The sequence below is a fragment of the Oryctolagus cuniculus genome, chromosome 8 (assembly GCF_051225735.1).
Source record: "Oryctolagus cuniculus isolate XC-2025 breed Fujian yellow rabbit chromosome 8, ASM5122573v1, whole genome shotgun sequence".
Taxonomy (NCBI): domain Eukaryota; kingdom Metazoa; phylum Chordata; class Mammalia; order Lagomorpha; family Leporidae; genus Oryctolagus; species Oryctolagus cuniculus.
The window spans coordinates 40580854-40604721 of NC_142874.1; the positions used below are offsets into that span (position 1 = coordinate 40580854).

At 40.9% G+C, this 23868-nt stretch overlaps 1 protein-coding gene across 1 annotated transcript; it reads left to right on the top strand.

The window, feature by feature from the left end:
• The first annotated feature begins 6127 nt into the window (after nt 1-6127).
• On the top strand, nt 6128-15640 carry FGB (fibrinogen beta chain). Its single transcript, XM_002716890.6, has 8 exons — nt 6128-6246; nt 9083-9274; nt 10417-10600; nt 11527-11754; nt 12571-12684; nt 13032-13157; nt 13736-14021; nt 14890-15640. Exons 1-8 carry the CDS (start codon nt 6139-6141, stop codon nt 15119-15121), a joined length of 1470 nt encoding a protein of 489 aa, XP_002716936.1. The 5' UTR covers nt 6128-6138; the 3' UTR covers nt 15122-15640.
• The last annotated feature ends 8228 nt before the right edge of the window (nt 15641-23868 follow it).

Below are 23868 nucleotides of genomic sequence, written 5' to 3' on the forward strand. Positions count from 1 at the left end.
CCAGAATGCCAGGGGTCAATCACTTCTCTGCAATTTAATAGGGTCAACTTGAACAGCTTTCTTCTTTTTATGCCTAAATTCATCATCTGTAAAATGGAAATAATAGTATCCCTCTCCCTCACGGTTGTTGAATTACAGTCAAGGCAGGTGCCGCGGCTCATTAGGCTAATCCTCCACCTTGCAGCGCTGGCACACGGGATTCTAGTTCCGGTTGGGGCACCGGATTCTGTCCCGGTTGCCCCTCTTCCAGGCCAGCTCTCTGCTGTGGCCAGGGAGTGCAGTGGAGGATGGCCCAAGTGCTTGGGCCCTGCACCCAATGGGAGACCAGGAGAAGTACCTGGCTCCTGCCATCGGATCAACGCGGTGCACCGGCCGTGGCAGCCATCGGAGGGGGAACCAACGGCAAAGGAAGACCTTTCTCTCTGTCTCTCTCTCACTGTCCACTCTGCCTGTCCAAAAAAAAAAAAAAAAAAAAAAAAAAAAAAAAAAAAGACGGGCAAAGTTCTGGGAGCAGTGAGTGACCAGTACAAATGAATTGTTTTATAAGGGTTAGTTGTATTACAATAATTGCCCTATTGTAATTTTTAGAAAGGGGGAAAGCTGCATAAATATAACCCATAAGACCAGAGGTCAGCTCTCCCACACAGGCAGCGTCTGTTTTCATTGAGATCTAAGCTTAAAGAATGCCTCATAGTCCACCAGAAATTAGTGACTGAAGGTAGATTGAAATATTAAAGAACTCGTAAGGGATTGATGACACTTTAAGATCAGATACCCTACAATGTGCTTTGTGTTTCCATTCACCCTGCCTCTTTTCTTATTTATTTGGTGGGGATGATGGAGGTGTTGTTCTGCCCTCTTTCTCCTTCCCTGACATAGTATCTCTGTTACTAGAACCAATCATTCTGGCTTTCATTGATTCATATCTAGATCAGTATTTTTTCCCAAACACATATCTGCATTTCCTTTTTCTTTTGTATAAATCTTTTGCCCAGTTTTATTTGCCAGGCTCGTGCTTTTTCATCAAGCTATTAACTCTCATAAAAATGTTGTTAAAACTGCTCAATTTTGGGCATATTTTATAGAAAATATTTTTATTTAATCAACAAAAAGCTATTAAATGGTGAAAGATCTTAGAAATAAGTATAACTGACATGCTCCAAAATAGAAGTTTCCACTGTCCCCAGGTTTTTACTAGTGGTAACGCATACCTAACAGGTACAAAGTTCTAGTGATTGATTCCATTACTTCTTTTTCTAATTTGAAATTGGTGCTTAAAAACAAGACAGCCAGTCTGATTTCTGAAAGTATGAATTCCGCTTTGGGTTAGCTCAGCAACCCCAGAAGCCATCTCAAGTCTAAGTTAAACAAAGGTGAGGTGATGATGGGACTGTTAGGTCGACAAATGATTAAGCCCAAGCTCTGGTTACTTCAGCAGTTCTATCTTACAGCTCTTGTGTCTAGCATGCTGCTGTGAATATGGTATCAGACCCACTGACCCGAATCTCGCCTGGTTTCCTGTGCAAACACAACACTGGGAGACAGAATCACAGGAGTTAGCTTAGATAACAGATGCACCTCCCTGTGGTGTGGTCACTGGTGGCTGGCTAGCAGGACCTCTAGAGCCCCATTCCTTTTATTTATTTATTTATTTTCATTTATTTGAAAGGCAGAGTTACAGAGAGGCAGAAGCAAAGAGAGAGAGAGAGAGAGATCTTCCACCCCACTGGTTCACTCCCCAAATGGTGGCAAAGGCCAGAGCTGAGCCCATCCGAAGCCAGTAGCCAGGAGCTTCTTCCGGATCTCCCACGCGGGTGCAGGGGCCCAAGGACTTGGACCATCCTCTACTGCTTTCCCAGGCCATAGCAGAGAGCTAGATTGGAAGTGGAGCAACCCAGACTTGAACTGGTGCCTGCAGGTGGGATGCTGGCACTGCAGGTGGCGGCTTTACCCACTACGCCACAATGCAGTTCCCTAGTGCCCCATTCTTACATGTTAGCTTCATTCCAGGAGGAGGGAGAAGCCCTGGAAGAGGAGTTCACTATGTCTTTGTGAAAGGAGCTGAAGAGCATCTGCCTTTTCTTTAGTGCTTGTGATCTACAATTAGTACTAGAAGAAAATCTCCAATGGTCCGTTACTGCCGGCTCTATGTCAGCTCCCACGAGAAAAGCAAACACATCCGTGTTAGCAAGCAATCCTTCCACAAGAGGTAGAACTATCACCCGCTCTTCTCAGCTGCCACATGTCCTGCCCGGAGAGGGTAACTAACCGATTGCAGATATCTCTGCCACACTGTTTCAGGTTAAGCAAAAAAGCTCGCTTCAGCCTGGCTTGTAAATCTCCAGTATTAATTTCCCTTTAAACATTGGTTCCCAAATGGTAGCTCAGTGAACGCAAGGAAAATACGTGGAGCCTTGGTAAAGTATCCCAAAAACCTATGCCTATTTAGACAAAGATATTTTTCTATTCACTTGTTTATACAATCATAAACTTGCTCTGTTATTATTTATTAAGTACCTCCGATGTGTTAAGTACCTCCTATGCTTGACATAAACCATGGAGTCATTGAAATCACTAAAGCCTCATTCTTTTCAAGTCCCTTTTCACCCTGAGGGAGATGAGGCCCCTGCTAATGTTCCCCAAAGCTCAGAACAAGGTTTCCTAAGTAGTTTCCATTTTCTTTTGCTCTAGACAGAAAGCTTTTGTGACTGTTTGGCCTCTACCTTGTTCACCACGGCATCCCTGGCCCCCAGCCCACTGGCTACCTCAAAGCAGGTGCTCAGTAAGTAGTCGCTAAACCCAATTTCCTTGTACTGTGTAGACAGGGCCTCACACGGATTGTAAACATTGTAACAAGTATGTTGATCAGTGCCCGGAAGTCTTTGCCCTTCATGTCAGGGTGTGCTGGACAGCACCAGTGACCTGTGTTCTGTCACTGATTTACTGTCCTTGACTTAGGTAACCACATCAGCTAATATGAAGAACACTGCACTATTGACCCCAAAATGTAACTGAGCAAATAGTACTCCCTTTTCCCTCCACCAATGGCATCAACATTCTAAAAATCCAAGTGTTTTAAGAAATGGAATCTGCAAATACACTTCTTTTCTTTGCAAACATCTGCTTTGTAATATGAGGCAACTTAGGCTGTTTCTGTAACTGTATAAAAAAGTGTCTGAGAGGAACTGCAGTGAAGCCCGTCACCTCTGCACCACCAATGCTCCTCACACAGTCACGACTGTCGGTACCTACACCCATTCGGAGCATGGAGCAAGTGAAAGCAAGAGGTGAAACTGAGTGTAACAGTCTGTGTCAGTGGGTCCCAAGAGGAGGGACTGGCCCGAAAACCAAACCAGAAAGCAACATACCACCAAAAAAAGTTATAGGAAAAGTTTTTATAATAGATTCATGTGGGCGGTATGAGGTAGTGGGCATAGAGGATGGACTGTAGGGTCAGACCCAGTCAGTTCCTGACAATAGCATATATTACCCATTTATTCTTGGGTAGTTTACGACATTTCTCCGAACCGCAGTTTTGTCATCTATAGAACTTAGTGGTTTCAATAATTAAATAAGGTAAATAAACCACAGAGTTTGGCTTCTGAGGCACGTTTAATGAGGCTTAGTTCAGTCCCTCCTTCTGTAACTGTTTAGTAAGTGCCTACTATGTTCACTTTGCTCACCAGTGTGCTTCCCAGCCTCCTGCACACTTCCAAGCACTTATAGTCCTCTCCAAAACTACAGAATGAATTCGTTCCTATGGAGCACGCATTCCAATTTCTTTCCATCATTTTCTTTTTTCTGATGATGGCAAGAATGCCTGTCAGAGTAGAGCAAAGTGGGAATGGGAAGGAACTTTCACTTGAATATTGAACAAGAGTCTATCAGGCCGGCGCCGCGGCTCACTAGGCTAATCCTCCGCCTGCGGCGCTGGCACACCGGGTTCTAGTCCCCGTCGGGGCACCGGATTCTGTCCTGGTTGCCCCTCTTCCAGGCCAGCTCTCTGCTGTGGCCTGGGAGTGCAGTGGAGGATGGGCCGAGTACTTGGGCCCTGCACCCCATAGGAGACCAGGATAAGTACCTGGCTCCTGCAATCAGATCAGCGTGGTGCGCCGGCCGCAGCGCACAGGCTGCGGCGGCCATTGGAGGGTGAACCAAAGGCGAAGGAAGACCTTTCTCTCTGTCTCTCTCTCTCACTGTCCACTCTGCCTGTAAAAAAAAAAAAAAAGTCTATTAAATTCTAGAAGACACAACAACAAAAATGTGCAAACTTTTGGAAGTTAAATGATGGGTCAGGGCCAGACATAGGTCCTGCCAGTTAAGATGCTTCTTGGTAGGGCCACATCCCACGTCCAGGAACCTGGGTTCAAGGTCTGGCTGTGCTCCTAATTCCAGCTTCCTACTAATGCTCACTCTGGCAGAGTACTTGAATCCCTGCCACCCACGTGAGAGGTCCAAGTTGGTTTCCTGATTTCTGGCTTTCACCTGGTCCAGACCTGTTTTTTGCTGGAAATTGGAAGTGAACCAGTGAATGGGAGAGCTCTCTCTGCCTGTCAAATAAATCAAATAAATAAAGTTAAATGATGTTCCTATTGCTAGTTGTTAAAATGTCAGTGATTGAAAATGCAGTGATTGTTACCTCAAAAGATAAAAAATATTTGTATTAAGGCCCTTAAGAAATAATTATTTTGAAATCAGCAGGAATATATATCACGAAAGGAAAATTGTCCAGCTAGTTAAAATAAACTTTTTCTCAGTAATACTCTAAATATAAATATTTTCCATATTTTTAGCTAATATACACACATTTCCTTTTTCTGTTGGCATTTACTCTAAGAAAAAAACAAAACTAAAAAAATCTTAAAGTATACAATAGTTACTCATTACTAATAAATGGGACACAGATTTGCAAAGTCTCAATCAAGTATTTTTCTCAGTTGAAACTCAAAACTTTATTTCTACAAATGTGAGTCTAAAGAATTTGAAAATGAAACCAATACTCATGCTACCAAGAGAAGAAACATTTTCAGTATCTCATACCATTACAAAAAAAATTCTGTTTCAAAGTATTACTTAAAACACTTTTCTGATCCAAACTCAGATATTCATAAAGTAAATTTTCAAATTTAATGAAAATGTTTCACTTTCCATACAAAGACAGGAAATGCTTTGAAACAGCACACTTGCTGGGACTTGGGTTGTTGACTTTGTTTTTCCTACTCACTCCTGTAGTACTGTTAATCCTCATTGCAACAATCCAATGAACAAATGAAAGAGATGGATTTGGAGATTTACAGGAAATGGTGAAGGAAATGTGTCACATGCAACATGTATGCATACTAATGAAGTACATATAGAAAATCTTCACCATTGTTGACAATGTTTCAATATAACAATAAACTAGCATATTAAATATGTATCCAATCAGCATAATAATTTTAATTTAGGAATTTATAGCCTACTAATTATTCTAATATTATTTAGAATTTAACATTTTAACATGTTGATAAAGGACATATGTTAGTGAAAACTGGTCAAAGCAAAAAAAAAAATCAAAGATCCTGAACATTTTGTTTCCAATGTTTATTTCTGATGAATTGTGGTTTTGTTATTGTGATAACCTAAATTAAAGGCTAAACATATAATATAACACTACTCTTGATTTTAGTAGCCCTTTTAAAACTGAGCTACATGGTTACCTCCAAACGTAAGCATTTCTGGTAACTCTTCTGTGAGTTTACGATCTCGTCAGATGCCTTCAGATAGGTCTGACCTTTTGTGCTTGGATTTTTTTTTTTCTCTCATGTTATTGGTGAGCATGTGCAGCACACACATTCATTTACAGGAAGCGTGATCCACATCTAGTTTAGGAATGGCCTGACTTTCCATCAGTTTTCCCCATTAAAGGAACTGGAGAATTTCAGTGTGTCTAAATTATGTCTACAGAGAAGAGTAGTCCTGTGACAAGCAAATAAGTTGCTGGGAAGATGTTGCTTAAGTGATAAAATGGTTCAGCCAACAAGTGCACCACAGTTAAACTTTAACTAAGGGAAGGTAACCATTTCTAAAGCCATCCCTAACTGAGGACACAGGTATATATAAGACTGAAGATCTCTCAGTTAAGTCCACAGGGAAAGGATGGTTTCTTGGAACTTTCAAAAATTTAAAACCATGAAACATCTGTTATTTCTACTGTTGTGTACTTTTATAGTTAAATCCCAAGCTGCCGATGACTACGATGATGAGGTGATGTTTAAAAATATATTATTACTAACATTATTAATATATAATAATCATAATCTTATGTGTGCTTGTGGTAATGAAGTTGGCATTGATTACAGTTATGAAATTGAGTAGTTATTCTTAGGGACTCTTTTTATTTAGAGAATATTTTCATAGTATGTCTTGTATTAAAACAAAATAGTTTCTTTTTTTCTGGTTTATCACCATTATTTTCCCAGGTGAAGTTGACTTAGTTAGAATAAGATGTGTTTTCTCATTGTCGCTAACCTGAGTAGTACAATTTTCAATTAAAATTCTAGCAATACTTTGTTTTAACTATGAGGAGAAACACTAAAAATTTTGCAGACTATACAATAAAAGTAACAATATTTTCAAAGAAAAAACTTCAGTAGGTAGGTTGCTTTGGTGAACAGTAACATATGGCTCCTGAGATTACTGTTTCTGAATGAGAATGATAACCTGAGATTGAAAGCAGAATAGGCCAAGGGCAGTGCTAGAAAATGAAATACTGATGTTTCGGATGAGAACATTTGAAATATTTGTTGTTGTTACTAATGGTTATGAAACATAGCTCGGTCTATTTTTCATTTTATTACACTTTTTCTCAAGTATTATCTATGCTAGCGTTTTGACATCAAAATACAGAAATGCATTTTCTATGTTTAAAATTCAAATTTAATTATTAAATGTATCATTATCAGATGTATTGGATATAGCAAAATATTGTCACACTGAAAAAGAGTGCACAATAATACATGCAGTAATTCATTTTGGAACATTTGTTCAATTTGACGGGAACTCTAATGTTCTAATTCTCAGAGTACATATAAAAAGGTAATTGCCAGGTTAATCACATTAGGTAAGAAAAATGTGAATTTGTAAAACTACATTTTTGAAATACTTTACTCAGTATTTTCGCATTCTTGCTCACCAAATTCACAGGGAAACAGTTTAACAGTTAGGCAGCAAAATGAATTTTCTAATTTGGTGACTTATGTAAGTGATCTCTATGAGGCCTAAATCTGCACATAATTTCTTTAAATATTTTTCATTTTGCTCTTTCTCTAGTAAAGCCAGGCCATCCATTCTACCTCTCTAGTGGAAGTTTTCTTTGACCATAATTTTATTTGCAATAAGCAGGTGATCACATTTTGTAAACTTGATGTTGCAGCCTACAGAGTGTGGTTGGAACCACGTCTTGGACACGCAGTACAGGTTTCCCTCTGCTGATTGTGAGTTAAGGGTGTGTGTATATGCAGCTCAGGGATTCAACAGGAGAATCTGGACACAATCTGCTTGAGTTTCAAGCCTACTTCCACCCCACTGAATGTTAATTGATATAACAATTTCACAAACAAATGACAATAAAATCCAAATAGGGTTCACTTGATGACTTGTAGGCAATTGCAAGATAGTTCAATTGCTACTCCAAATCTTGTTATTTGTTAATTTGTAATGAAGCCCCTAAGGCTACTGACGAAGGACATAGACGTGTAATTATGCAAGCCACAACTTTGTACTATATTGCAGATTTTCTACCTCATTATTTTTAATGTAATATTTCTAAATTAGTAAGCAATTTTAGTTGCCTTGCAAATACCTGAGAATTATTTTAAACTTGAGAAAAGCATGTTTAAAATGAGTACATCAAAAAATCATGTAGGAAGGGTTTAACCAATAATTTTGCTGATAGAAGAATAAAAAGTAGAATTAGCAGTAAAAGAGCCACTTAAACTATAGCATTTCTTGTGTGTGATTCCAATATAAGTAGTAATGAGCGCTCACAATGTGCCACGCACTTTTCTGAGCATGTCATATGCATAAGTCATTTGATTATTACAGTAATTTCATAGGGCATATGCAAGCCATTATTATTCTTATATTACAGATGAGGAAACTGGGACGCAAATAAAATAACTTGGGTAAAGACTTATAACTAGAAAGTGGCAAAGTCAAGAATTTAACCTGAACAGTCTGGCTCCAGTGCCTAATTCCTCTTGGAACATATTAGGATCAAATGTTGTATTATTATAAATAAATCCTAAAAAATTTTACCTTTTTTAAAATATTTATTTTATTTATTTGAAAGAGTTACAGAGAGAGGTAGAGACAGAGAGAAAGGTCTTCCACCCGATAGTTCACTCCCCAGATGGCCGCAACTGCTGGAGCTGTGCCTATCCAAAGCCAGGAGCCAGGAGCTTCTTCCGGGTCTCCCATGTGGGTGCAGGGGCCCAAGGACTTGGGCCATCCTCCACTGCTTTCCCAGGCCATAGCAGAGAGCTGGATTGGAAGAGGAGCAGCCGGGACTCGAACTGGCGCCCATATGGGATGTAGGCACTTCAGGCCAGGGCTTTAACCCACTGCACCACAGCACTGGTCCCAAGAAATTTCACTTTTAATAAATTTGTATTGTCTGTTATATATGTCATTATATGAGAGTTAGCCTAATTGTTGATTCATAAAAATAGAAATTGGGGAAATGATTAACAATAATTGCAAGGATTTAGTATTCCAAGTAGCTAGAGAATATTGATCCTTAACAAAATGGATTTCTTAAAATTTTGTATGTTCCAACACACAGGTTTCAGGGATCAAAAATCGTTATTATACTTAAGCTGCTAGTTTTGTCTTAGGGCTTCTCTTCGACAACTACCTTGGATACAAGTTCATTATATGCCCGTAAGAGACCCAGGCAGCCTACTGATTTACCACTGCCAACTGTCCGGTTGATGGGCCTTCAGCGAATCCTCAGACTTGTAACAATCTCAATAATAAATTGAAGGTGTCAGGACAGCTACATCGCAAATCTGCTAGAGCACTGCATTGTTGTTTGTTGTAGGTCTTACCAGACGCCCGTGGTCATCGGCCCATCGACAGGAAGAGGGAAGAACTTCCGAGCCTGAGACCTGCCCCACCTCCCATCAGCGGAGGCGGCTACCGAGCTCGGCCAGCCACACCAGTTGCCAGGCAAACGAAAAAGGAAAGGAAAATACCTGATGCTGGAGGCTGCCTTCATGCTGATGAAGAGCGGGTGGGTGCGCTGGCTCTCTTAGTGGTAGTGCTCAGAGAAGATTCTTCATGGCTCCCCGGTGCTTCACTGGCCCACATGACCACCATTGTCCTTTTCTTTTGGTTTATTTAGGAAATCAAATTCAAAACCAGCTTATGGGGTCTTTAGTTTAGGCTTCCTTTCTTGTTTTCTTTGGTCTGGGGCCAAGATAACAGATTACAATGCATGGGTATTGCCTTTTCCTTTGTATCTCGCCTGTGTCCTTTCTACAAGTGGTACAATTTTCAGAGCCTGATTACATTTCTCATGTGGTAAGGGATATTTTTGTTTTTAAAGATTTGATTGGTGTGAGAAGTAGACTGACAGTGAGAAAGAGAAAGAGACAGAAAGAGGAAGAGTTCTTCCGTTCAATGGTTCACTCAGCAAATGGCCACAATGGCTGGGACTGGGCCAGGCGGATGCCAGGGAACCTGGAACTCCATCTGGGTCTCCCACATGGGTGGCAAGGGAATAGGTACTTGTACCCTCTGCTTCTGCTTTCCTGGATGTTTTAGCAGGGAATTAGGTCTGAACTGGACTATCCAGGCTTAATCCAACTCTCTGATATGGGCTTAACAGGCTGTGTCACAATGCTGGCCTCAGAAATATTTTTAATATTCATAAGAGTTTGATGATGATTCTAGAATTTCTGATCTTGTAAAAGAAAACCACATAATGTTTTTTTTTTTAATTTAAAAAAAAAGATTTTATTTATTCATTTGAGAGGTAGAGCTACAGAGAGAGGGAGAGACAGAGATCTTGTATCCAGTGGTTCACTCCCCAGATGGCTGCAACAGCCAGAGCTGGGCCAATCCAAAGCCAGGAGCCAGGAGCTTCTTCCTGACCTCTATGCAGGTGCAGGGGCCCAAACACCTGGGCTATCTTCCACTGCTTTCCCAGGCCATGGGCAGAGAGTTGGATTTGGAAGAGGAGCAGCCGGGACTCGAACCAGCACCCACATGGGATGCCAGAACCCAGGCAGAGGCTTAGCCTACTGCACCACAGCGCTGTCCCCCATAATGTTCTTAAATTGACTAATGACATAATTTCTTTTCACTATGTGATGTTTTAACAAATATCCATAACCCCAATACTTCCTCTAACACTAACTATTTTGTCTGTAGGGAGTGTTGTGTCCCACAGGATGTCTGTTGCAAGAGGACTTGTTAAGACAGGAGAAGCCAATCAAAAACAGGGTTAAGGAGTTACGTAACACGATGGATGAGATTTCTGAGAGCTCCAGCACCACCTTTCAGTACATGACTCTGCTAAAAGACATGTGGCAAAAGAGGCAGAAGCAAGCAAAAGGTAGATATCCTGGTGTTTTCCATGTGATTCTCAGTTATAAAATCAGAACCAATGAAATTGCCATGACAATACATGATTATGAGAAAATCAACATTTCTAGTTAGCCTAAATAGCATTCATCCTACTTTCACTAGGCACCTCATTACTCTAGATGCCTTTACCTGCAGCCATATCAGATAAGCACTGTTCAACTCTTATTCCAAGTATGGTATCTGCAAGGATGATTTTCCATGAAAAATGTCACTGTAACTCATTTTTAGTCTATAAGAAACCTGTCCTGTGACTCAGAAGATAATTTCCACAGAGTACAGATTTAGCATTTACTGATTTAACATTTGAAATTTTCATGAGAGAGTAATTCATGATTTATTCAATTGTGTTGTGGATAATGATATCTAACTTGTGAATCTTGAGATCTGAATGTTGAGTGCTGTTGGCTGGATGATTAGGGATCAGCCTGTCATAGGCAGTTCAGTGAGTAGCATGTTCAAATTTGGACAGTTTTCAAAAGAGTCATGACATCCTTTGTAAATTTCAAAGCTCTTAAGTACTTAACATGATTTGGATAAGTGAATCAAGTGTATCCACTTTATGAGATATTGAACTTCTGAAATGAAAGGTCCAAATACTCTTTTCTCCTTTTATCCTTACCAAGGAAATAAAAATCTATTGTATTTATTATTGGACATAGTCTGTAGCTAATATCTATGGTAAATTACTAGTGTGGTAGTTAGGCTATACATTAATTTATACATAGTATGGACCCAATAATTTCCTATACATATAACTATATATGGTGACTGCTTGATAGTAGCTCAGTGTTTAGTAATTTATTTGCAGAAAATCAAAATCATAATTGTACAGTTAATATGTTACTTTTTATGAGAAAAAAATGTTGACTATTCCTAATAACTTCATTTTTCCAGATAATGAAAATGCAATAAATGAGTATTCCTTAGAGCTGGAAAAGCAGAAAATATATATAGATGAGACTGTGAATAGTAATATTCCAACTAACCTTCGTGTGCTCCGTTCAATCCTGGAAACTCTGAGAAGCAAAATACAAAAATTAGAATCTGACGTCTCAATTCAGATGGACTACTGCCGTACTCCATGCACTGTCAGTTGTAATATTCCTGTGGTGTCTGGAAAAGGTATCTAGTTATGCATATTTCTAAAGGATTCCAAAGGAACTCACACTTTCTAAAAATAAGATAGATAACTAAACAAAGCTGTGATTTCCCCCAGAAGATTATAATGAAATATCACACCATGAAGGTATCCTTAGCGTGTTGTATTCTGCCTTGGCCTGATGAATTTGCCAATTTTTTTATGAGCAGCATAGAATATAATGATGGTTGTAATCCCAGCATTGATTTCTGTGTGTATAGACACACTTGCTTGTGCTGATGGTAGTTCCATGGACAGATTCAGGAATTTCTCCATCCTGTGTGTTCTAAGAGTAAATAGATATCCAGGGCAGGGTGGTGGGTAGAAAGCTTTGGAAGATAGAACTCAAAACTGAGCATAATTTTCAGTAAAAAGAAAATCCAATTTCTATAACATCATTCTTAAGTGTCTGTAATAACACAGTCCTCTGTAACCCATGTAATCAGTTATCTTAAAGAATTAGTGACTAAAACTCATAGAATGACAAATGCCCTAAACAGCACTCTGGCCTCAGAATCAGCCCTTAAGGCATTCAGATTTGGCAAAAAAGCCTATGAGAGTATTTAAGGTGTGGAAAGCCAAGACACTGTGGCAAATAATGACCTAAATGAAAGATCTCTGTGTGTGAGATCCCAGTGGAAAGAAGGAGCCATCAAAGAAGGAGGTATCTTTCTCTGAAGGAAGGAGAGAACTTGCACTTTGATTATGGCCTTGTCTAAACAAGATCGGAGTTTGTGACAAAAAGACCAGGTTATTATATTGTAGGTCCTTGAACATGATCTGTCATCTTATATTTACAGAATGTGAGGAAATTATCAGGAAAGGAGGTGAAACATCTGAAATGTATCTCATTCAGCCTGAAAGTTCTATCAAACCATATAGAGTATACTGTGATATGACCACAGAAAATGGAGGTAAGTATTTGATTGGTATTGACCTATTGCTCTGGAATTCATTTGATGCCATAAAATGCCAGGAACCAAGACTGAGCTCTAACATAGCTAACAATGAGTCATTTGATTTGATATTTTGAAAGTTGTAAAATACCCATGAATCACAACTTGGAATAATATAAAGCACTCGCAGTAACCAAAGACTTTAAGAATTTTCATATTACATTTATTTTTGATTCTATCTATTCTGGAGCACCCAATATAGAAGGGCATAAAATACATTGAGTGGACAAGGACCCAGACCTTCTTTCAAATGACATTGCTGTGTATTGATTAATGCCTGCAACTTTTGTTTCTGTCAACCAAAGGATGGACAGTAATTCAGAATCGTCAAGATGGCAGTGTTGACTTTGGCAGGAAATGGAATCCATACAAGGAAGGGTTTGGAAACATCGCAAGGAACGCAGATGGGAAAAAATATTGCGGCCTACCAGGTAAAAACTTCAAATACAAAATAAAATCATCCTATTTAAAATGTTTTTTTTTTCCATTAAAAGAAAACATCATCGGGCCGGCGCCATGGCTCAATAGGCTAATCCTCCACCTTGTGGTGCCGACACAGTGGGTTCTAGTCCTGGTCGGGGAGCAGGATTCTGTCCCAGTTGCCCCTCTTCCAGGCCAGCTCTCTGCTGTGGCCAGGGAGTGCAGTGGAGGATGGCCCAAGTGCTTGGGCCCTGCACCCCATGGGAGACCAGGAGAAGCACCTGGCCCCTGGCTTCGGATCAGTGCGGTACGCCGGCCACAGCGCACCGGCCGCGATGGCCATTGGATGGTGAACCAACGGAAAAGGAAGACCTTTCTCTCTGTCTCTCTCTAACTGTCCACTCTGCCTGTCAAAAAAAAAAAAAAAAAAAGAAAAGAAAATATCATGTTGGGAGTCTGTTTTTAGGTTTTAGATAATTAAGAGGAGTTTCATTACAATACTTTTTTAAAAAATGTAGAATAAAGGCATGGGCTTTTGTGTTCACAAAAGTTTTATTTTTCATGAGATTTTATTTTATTTTTCCTTTAGGCGAATATTGGCTTGGAAATGATAAAATTTCCCAGATTACCAAGATAGGACCCACAGAACTTTTGATTGAAATGGAAGACTGGAACGGAGATAAGGTGAAGGCTCACTATGGAGGCTTCACTCTCCAGAACGAGGCCAACAAATACCAGATCTCAGTGAACAAATACAAAGGAACTGCTGGAAACGCTCTCATGGAGGGGGCATCTCAACTTGTGGGCGAGAACAGAACCATGACCATTCACAACGGCATGTTCTTCAGCACGTACGACAGAGACAATGATGGCTGGTGTGTACTGTGTTCTTTGTTCTGCTTTAAAATTCCCTACTAATATTACTACTTACCATCAGTAATAGCTAAGGCTGGTAACAACTACCATTTCTTGAGTACTTCCTGTCTCTTCATGTACCACTGTACAGTTGAGGTCTAGAGATGAGTACCTTAATCAATGTCACACAACTACCAAGAGATAAAACTGGAATTAGAACACATTTATTTCTTTAAAGAAAATAAATATTTATTTTTATTTGAAAGGCAGAGTTACAGATGGAGAGAGAGATAACTTTTCATTGGCTGGTTCATTCCCTTACGTGGCTGCAACAGCAACAGTTGGGGCCAGACCAGGCCAAAGCCAGGAGCCAGAAGCTTCATCTGGGTCTCCCATGTGGGTGGTAGAGGCTCAAATACTTAGGCTGTCTTCTCTGGTTTCCTGGGCATGATAACAGGGAGTTGGATCAGAAATGGAGCAATCGGGACTTTAGCTCATAAGGGATGTCTTAGGTAGTGGCTTAACCTACTGTGCCATAATGCTGGTCTCTAGAAAGCTTATCTGAGTGGAAAATAAACATATCCCTTTTTTCTAATATGTATATTGAAATCTTCATTTCATTTTCCAGGGCTTTCTAACTCTAAGACATGGAAAATTGTCATTTCAGTGAAAGTAATCAGTGTAATTCCCGGATGAATTGGCCATATATGTCCAGTTGTTCCCCCTTCTCACTACAGGGCAGAGAAGGCCTTTGGCCTATTACACATAGTACCCTAAGGAACAAACACTGCACACAACTGAATAGAGCACCCTTCAATGGGGACTGCAAAGCACTGAATTAAACACTGTTGTTCGGTTTCTAATAACCCCAAAAATGTTTCCTTTCAGGCTAACTGCAGATCCCAGAAAACAGTGTGCTAAAGAGGATGGTGGTGGATGGTGGTATAACAGATGCCATGCAGCCAATCCAAACGGCAGATACTACTGGGGTGGACATTACAGCTGGGACATGGCAAAGCATGGCACAGATGACGGCATAGTATGGATGAATTGGAAGGGGTCATGGTATTCATTGAAGAAGATGTCTATGAAGGTCAGGCCCTTCTTCCCACAGCAGTAGTGCTCAAAACGGAGATTTTTATTCTATGTATGACAACATTTTGTACATTATGTTACTGGGATTCTCTTTCAGCCATTACAGCCCTCTAAAACTCTCAAACAATTGTGTGGCTTTTTGGAAAATGTATAGGATGAATAACATTTAAAATATCGCACAATTTCTCTTTTGTAATCTTTATTTATCTTATTCACCAGGAAGTCATTAAAAGGATAACTGTGGAAAAAGTTGGTGTCCAGATTTTTAATTCTAGTTGATTATGAAAAGTTTTAAGTTTGGAATGAGGATATTCTATCCTTAATGTAGGAAAACTATGAGACAAACTAAATACTTTAGTTTAAAAACCCACTTTTAAAACCATGTGTAAGATTTGTTACAGAAAACTTTCAAAAAGATTTATTAATTAAACCAGTCTCTGTTGCAATAAGTTAATGCTCCCTGATTTTATGATCCACGTGACCAATGAATTAAGAAAAGTATTCACAACCTCAAGGTCTAATAAACTGGTATTGAAAATTTGAAGTTTCAAAATCTTACTGTGTTCCATGGAAAAACCACTTGTCTGCCACTTAAGTAAACAGAGGGAACAGAAATTCCAAGAGGACAATCAGGATCAAGTCTTTACTGTGTGCTTTTTAAGAAAAATAGGGAAATAAAAAGCAGACTTTGCCTGTTGCCCACGAAGCTAGGCCTATTATTGCTCTCAATTAGTTTTTTGTTCCTTTTTCCTTTTTCATGTCATCACATTAGATAGAACTAAAGTAGAAGAGAGCTTTCTGCTTTCTGTATCTCCCCATAAGCTGGGTATGTCACCTCGACGTTTCCTCACTTCACCCCAGGGCCTTGTCCCCAGCATCGCCACTGCCTCCCACTTTCGTAGAACTTTTTATCCAGAGCTTATACCTCTTGATCTTTGATCTAGGCAAAGGTCATTATTTCTTTTTTTTTCTTAGATTTTTTTTCTCTTTTTTTGATAGGCAGAGTGGACAGTGAGAGAGACAGGGAGAAAGGTCTTCCTTTACCCTTTACCATTGGTTCACCCTCCAATGGCCGCTGCGGCCAGCGTGCTGCGGCCAGCTCATCGCGCTGATCCTAAGCCAGGAGCCAGGTGCTTCTCCTGGTCTCCCATGGGGTGCAGGGCCCAGGCACTTGGGCCATCCTCCACTGCACTCCCAGGCCACAGCAGAGCGCTGGCCTGGAAGAGGGGCAACCGGGACAGAATCCGGCGCCCCGACGGGGACTAGAACCTAGTGTGCCGGCGCCGCAGGTGGAGGATTAGCCTATTGAGCTGCGGCGCCGGCCTCTTAGTTTTGTTTTTTGTTTTTTTGTTTTTTGACAGGTAGAGTTTACAGACAGTGAGCGAGAGATAGAGAGAAAGGTCTTCCTTCCATTGGTTCACTCCTCAAATGGCCACAACGGCCAGAGCTGTGCAGATTCGAAGCCAGGAGCTAGGAGTTTCTTCATGGTCTCCCATGTGAGTGCAGGGCCCAGGCACTTGGGCCATCTTCTACTGCTTTCCCAGGCCACAGCAGAGAGCTGGACTGGAAAAGGAGCAACTGGGACCAGAACCCGGTGTCCATATGGATGCAGGTGCCGCAGGCAGAGGATTAACCTAGTGTGCCACAGCGCCGGCCCCAGGTTATTAATTTCTATCTTGGGATCACTGTCATTCTCTTAATTATTCATCAAATCCAACTTCAGCGTTCACCTGTTTTCCTTGTTACAGGTTCTGTCCCATTGTGTCCTATACTTCACCTATCACTTTGCCATAAAATATATTATACTAAAATTAGGAAAGTCTGGTCAAGTTACTTTTCTTCTTGTTATTTATATCCAAATTCCTTGCATCAGAATTCTTTAGTTAGAGGTAAAAATTAATGTTCCCATATTTTATATTAGAGCCCAATGCCATCTCCTACCCCTTCACTAAACTCCTATATTTTTGTCACAATGGATTTTTCATCAGGCCCTTCGTAAAAACATACCAACAGCTTTACTGGAGTGTAGTTAATATCTTTGAAAATCTGTATATATTTAATGTATCCAATTTGATAAGTCCAGCCATATCTATATATCTATATATTTATATATCTATGATCCCACCACCACATCAAGGTACTAAATATTTCCTTCACCACCAAAACTGTCCTTATGTCCCTTGTTTTGTTGTGTTGTGTTATGGTGTGGTAAGAACATTTAACATGAAGTCTGCCCTCTTAACAAATGTTTAAGCACTTCATGCTGTATTATTCACTGTAGGCACTGTATTGGACAGAAAATCTCTAGAATTTCTTCATCTTCTATAACTGTTACTTTACACTTACTGCATAATTCCTCACTGCTCCTTACCCCTATCTGTGGCAAACACCATTCTGTTTTCTGTTTCAATTAGTTTGACTATTTCAGGTACCTCATATCAGTAGAACCATATTGCACCCTTGTACAATGTTGGTAGGAATATAAAATTCTACAGCTAATATAGGCAGCAGTATCTAGGTTCCTTAAAACATTAAAAAATAGAACTATCATATCCCACTTCTGGTTATATATGCAAAAGCAGCAAAATCAGAATCTGAGCGCAAACACGCACTCCCACATTCATTGCAGCACTATTCGCATGATCAGGCCCTGCTTTGTCATGCTGTTGCTATCAACAGGCTCTTCCCTGCAACACCGTCTGAAAAATCACTACTCATTTTCTATTTATTTATTTATTTATTTATTTATTTATTTTTGAAAGGCAGAGTGGACAGTGAGAGAGAGAGACAGAGAGAAAGGTCCTCCTTTGCCGTTGGTTCACCCCACGGTGGCTGCTGTGGCCGGTGCACTGCGACCGGCGCACTGCGCTGATCCAAAGCCAGGAGCCAGGTGCTTTTCCTGGTCTCCCATGGGGTGCAGGGCCCAAGCACTTGGGCCATCCTCCACTGCACTCCCTGGCCACAGCAGAGAGCTGGCCTGGAAGAGGGGCCACCGGGACAGAATCCGGCACCCCGACCGGGACTAGAACCCGGTGTGCCGGTGCCGCTAGGCGGAGGATTAGCCTAGTGAGCAGTGGCGCTGGCCTAAAAAAATCACTACTGATTTTCTAAACTTGCTTTAACTGTCAATATCCAGGGAAAAGTTTCTGAAACTCCTGGATAATTTTTGTCATTTTTCAATCATTAGTGCCAGTAGTTGGTCTATATCATGCATCTTTTTTGTTTACTAATAATGAGTTTTATCCAGCTTTGATTCCAGAATCATCATCCTTCCATAAAGGTTGATTTTCATAAAATCATAACTATTGGATGTCTAACTCCCAATAATCATGAAAGTCTTAGAAATTCTATAAACATATACACACAAATGCACGCACACCATTTTCTGCCCAGAAACTCAATATACAAAATACTCAAAAGCAAAACTTTTGAGGCAAGACAGAGTAGCACAAGGGCACTGATGAAGCATGGGGGATGGGAGGGTACAATCCTGACACCTTTGCTCTGCCCCCTTTACACACACAAAGGCCCTAATGGCCCCTTAGTACCTAAAGTGAATCAACCATAGACTACAACCCACAGTGAATTCCCAGTTACTGTACAAATAGCAGAAACCCCGAGACCAAGACTGCGTAATAAAAGTGTGTAAGTCCATCTAGAAAGAAGTCAGCTTTCTTAAAGTATCGTTTAATAAGAAATGTTATGCATCTGATTTTGTCATCTAAACGTCACAATTTTGAATATAATAAAACAGTAGCTGACCCTGGTTAGAATATATAAAGTACAAGGAGAGTTCCGAAATTTTGGGGAAAAAAATGGAATTAAAAGCTAAGTTTATCTTCTTAGAACTGTTCCTATGGAAATACATGAAATCTAATCTCTTTATATAAACATAAAAAATTTTTGAAACTTCTGCATAGCTTTTTCATCACACACATTTTTCATGAGCTTTCGGCAGACCCCTCGTACACATACATGGATCATGTAGTTTTTTGCACAAAAGTAAACTTGGCTTGCAATTTTATTTTCTGTGAATGCTTTTCAGTATCCTTGCATCTATATAGATTAACACATGACTTTATGAAGACAAAAGAGACATCAGCTGAAAATTATTAATCCCACACTATGGTATGAGAATGATAATGTTTTATTATTCAATCGGGGCTGAAGATATGCAACAAACAATACAGAATATATGCATTTGAGACAGTAGTTACTTCAGCTGGAGTAGTTCCTCTGTATTTAAGACACAGACAAGGGAAATAGCTGACCAGTGTGATAGAGGGATTGACTTTCGGCTGAGCAAAGATTCCCCACGTGTCACAAAAATACAGGTAATATCGACACCGTCGGCTGCAGTGGCTCATCTGACACTTGTCATTAACCATTACACACTTAACATCTTGTGTGCTGGTCATCTAAACCTTGCATTGCGGCAAAATCAAAGTTCCCGCTTCTAATCCTGGTTAAGGATCAGAGTCTCCACATAGAAAGAGCCTAAGTGCTTCTATTATCAAATAAATGTCCTCAAGGGTTTCTAGGCACTGCCTAGATTTGGGAATTTCTTCTATTTTAATGTAAAATTTTTAGTTTAATTTTAATAGGCTCAATGGGATCTGTAGATATAATTCTAAGAACATAATAATATCCCTTCCTCCCTCCCACACTCTTTCTCCCTTTCTTTTTTTAGGTTTTGCCATAATATTTTAAAATTATATTACAGTAGCAGCCGGCGCCACGGCTCAATAGGCTAATCCTCCACCAGCGGCGCCGGCACACCAGGTTCTAGTCCCGGTCGGGGCGCCGGATTCTGTCCTGGTTGCCCCTCTTCCAGGCCAGCTCTCTGCTGTGGCCAGGGAGTGCAGTGGAGGATGGCCCAAGTGCTTGGGCCCTGCACCCCATGGGAGACCAGGAGAAGCACCTGGCTCCTGCCTTTGGATAAGCGCGGTGTACCGGCCGCAGCACGCCGGCCGCGGCAGCCATTGGAGGGTGAACCAATGGAAAAGGAAGACCTTTCTCTCTGTCTCTCTCTCTCTCTATAACTGTCCACTCTGCCTGTAAAATAAATAAATAAATAAATAAATAAAATTATATTACAGTAGAAAGGTTTAATCTATCACCAAATAAGAAGTTTAAAAAGCAAAAAGATCCTATTTTAGTGGGAATATAGACAATGGCTGTAAACAATAATTGAGTGGAAAAATGACCCATGATACAGGCTACATTTATATTTATCTGAGACTCAGTTTGTCTTTCTGCCCTAGCACACTTTTCACTCAAAAGGTGATCATGAGGTGCTATTTTCAGCAAAACTAGTCATCCTTGAAATTACCGTGGGGCCAGTGCTGTGGCATATCAGATTAAAGCCCTGGTCTGCACTGCTGGCATCCCATATGGGCGCCGGTTCAAGTCCTGGCTGCTCCACTTCCAATCCAGCTCTCTACTGGGCCTGAGAAAGCAGTAGAAAATCGCCCGAGTCCTTGGGCCCCTCACCCACGTGGGAGACCTAGAAGAAGCTCCTGGCTCCTGGCTTCAGATTGGCCCAGCGCCAGCCATTGTGGCCATTTTGGGAGTGAATCAGTGTATGGAAGACCTCTCTCTCTTGGTCTCTGCCTGTCTGTAACTCTGCCTTTCAAATAAATAAATAAATCTTTAAAAAAAAAAAAAAAAGAAATTACCATGACTTTATAGGTGTCTACTGCCTATATTTTTTAAAAGATTTAGTTATTTATTTGAAAGGCAGAGTTACATAGAGAGAGAAGGAGAGGCAGAGAGAGAGAGAGGTTGTCCATCTCCTGGTTCACTCCCCAGTTGGCGGAAATGGCTGGAGCTGTGCCTATCTGAAGCCAGAAGCCAGGAGCTTCTTCCGGGTCTCCCATGCAGGTGCAGGGGCCAAAGGACTTGGGCCATCCTCTACTGTTTTCCCAGGCAATAGCAGAGAGCTGGATTGGAAGAGGAGCAGCCGTGTCTCGAATTGGTGCCCATATGGGATGCCGGCACTGCAGGTGGCAGCTTTACCCACTATGCCACAGCACCGGCCCCAACTGCCTATGTTTAACACTGGACTTGGGCTTAACATCTCTTAAAATGCTAGAACCACTAAAAATCTTAATCTTACATGATTCCGTAGTTTGGACTTAAAATTCTTTTGAAGAATAACGACATTCAACGTGCTACTCACCACTTTACATGGAGCTGAAACCTTGTTGGCTGTATTCATCAATGTACCTTTTCTCCCATTCTCCCAGCCTAAGAGTGACCAACAGGCAATGCATATTTTGCTTATTTTTTATTGAATCATTTATTTCTCCCTCTAACTTGTTATTTTGAGCATTTTTAGCCCTAAAAAGAAATCATCAGAATGGTTAAACGAATGCCTCCCTGCCCTTCACCCGGCTTCCCCAACTGTTTTCTGCATTTGCTTTATCTCTGCAAAGGAGATACTTTAATGCAGTTTAGCAACAGCTCACTTAGGCAAGCAGCCTTGAGGTCATTGACCCAGTAGGGTTAAGGCAAAGGTGAGTTGGGCAAACATTTTCTGGAGCACTGTGTGGCAATCAGCGTGCACCCACATTTGGCAATGAGCTGGTGACCAGGGAGGCCTCTGCCCATGGACTGAGCGTTTCTCAGCTCAGCCTCAGCAGGTTCCTCTGAGCTTTCTGGCTTCTGTGGTCTTGAATCGTTGCTTTTACTAGGTGAGAAATAAAAGCTATAATGTTCAGGTCTTGCTTATTAATTAATTTACTGCTTCTTCCCAAGTGGAATCTCCCCACTATAGCACTCTGTGTTGTTGACAGGCCGATTAGTTAAAACAAGAAAGAAATATAAAATATTTAACTACTACATCAATAAATTTGATAATATAACATCTTATAACTTGTAAAAGTGTACATTCATTTTTGCCTGTGAAACATTTACAAAAATTAATCTGTACTTGTCCACAAAAAGAATGCAAAAATTCCAACATAAAAGAGGGACAAAATAGCTAAACTAAAATAACTTATAAAATGCTTGGAAATCAGGAGTGAGTATTTACCCCAGTAGCTCCACCCTTGTTCCATGGCAGAACGCCTCGGTTCAAGGAGGCTTAAGAACAGGAAAAAGTTTATACATATATCCACAAAAACCCTTTTTTAAAAGACCCATTTATTTATTTGAAAGGCAGAGTTACAGAGAGAGGGAGAAACAGAGGGAGAGAGCAGTCTTCCATCCGCTGGTTCATTCCCCAGATGGCTGAAACAGTTGGAGCTGGGCTGATCAGAGGCCTGGAGTCAGGAGCTTTTCCCAGGTCTCCCACATGGGTGCAGGGGCCCAAGCACTTGAGCCATTTTCTGCTGCTTTCCCAAGCCATAGCAGAGAGCTGGATAGGAAGTGCAGCAACCAGGACTTGAACTGGCACTCATTCACAATCTTTTTTACTCTCTGAGAACAGTTCTGTCCCTACATAGTGTGTTGTTCTGTTAAAGGAAATGTTTACTAGCCCCAACTCAAATCTATTGAGGCATCTGTATGAGTGTATGTGGGGTGGGGATGGAGGTACCACCGGATCTGGTGTCTCAAAGATATGACATAATGCTAAAGAGGTTCTTATCCAATTACCCAGAGATTTGGAGGTGCATCAGGGATTTTTAGTTCTACCCTCATTCTCTTCTTGGGAGAAAGGATGCAGTTATGTTGGGATAGAAGCTATAGGAGTAAGGGTGATGTACTTATTTGCTTGGGCTATTTGCATACTTATTCAAAGGCAAATGGCAAGCAGTTCTTACTAGAAACTTAAAAAATGGAGGTAGGAGCTGAGGCCACCATGATTAAAGTTTATTCTAGTTATTTGAAAGGGAGAGAGGGAGAGGGAGAGACAGAGAGAGAGAGAGAGAGAGAGAGAGAGAAGAGAGAGAGAGAGAGAGAGAGAAGAGAGAGGAAGAGAGAAGAAAAAGAAAGGGAGAGATAAAGAGGGAGGGGGAGAGAGAGAGAGGGAGAAAGAGGGAGAGATGGAGAGGGTGGAGGAGAGAGAGATAGAGGGAGAGAGAAGAGAGGGAGAGAGAGAGAGAGAAATGAGAGGAAGAGAGAGAGTCCCCATCAGTTGTTTTACTCCCCAAATGTTCATAACAGCTGACTGGCCAGGCTGAAGCCAGGGGCTAGGAACTCAGTCTGGGTCTCCTATGTGATTGGCAGAGACCCAAGTATTCAACCCACCATGTGCTGCCTCTCAAAGTGAACATAAACAAGAAGCTAGAATCCGGAGGAGAGCCAGGGCTTGAACCCAGGCCCTCTGACATGTTACACAGGTGTCCCAAGCAGTATCCTAACCATCGTGCCAAACGCCCACCCCACTTTAGATCTTCAGTGCATTTCTCTTACATTTTGGAAAGACATTGGTTAGAACCCGAAATGTAAGTGTGCACCATGGTCTCCAGTGGAAGACTGAGGATAGATTTCCATTTTTAGTAGGAAAAAGAATGCTTCCCCTGCCTTCCTGGATTTGCTTTCTATCAGAAGACATGAGCACACTTTGTGGATTCAACAGAGGCCAGGCAATGTTCAACAGGGTGAGTTTTAACATAAAATGTTGGTTGAAACTATTCAAGTCTAATGAATGCAAGAACTTTGTACTTGGTCTCCGTCCTGTGACATTGGGAGCTATGGAAAGAGCAGTTTTCTTGGCAGTACCCTGCAGGGTTGCAAAGAGGAGCCTCCCTCTGCCTCCCCTTCCTGATGGAGTGAACCAAAGTCCCTTGGCATATCCTTATAAAAATGTTAAGGCCCATGGAACTA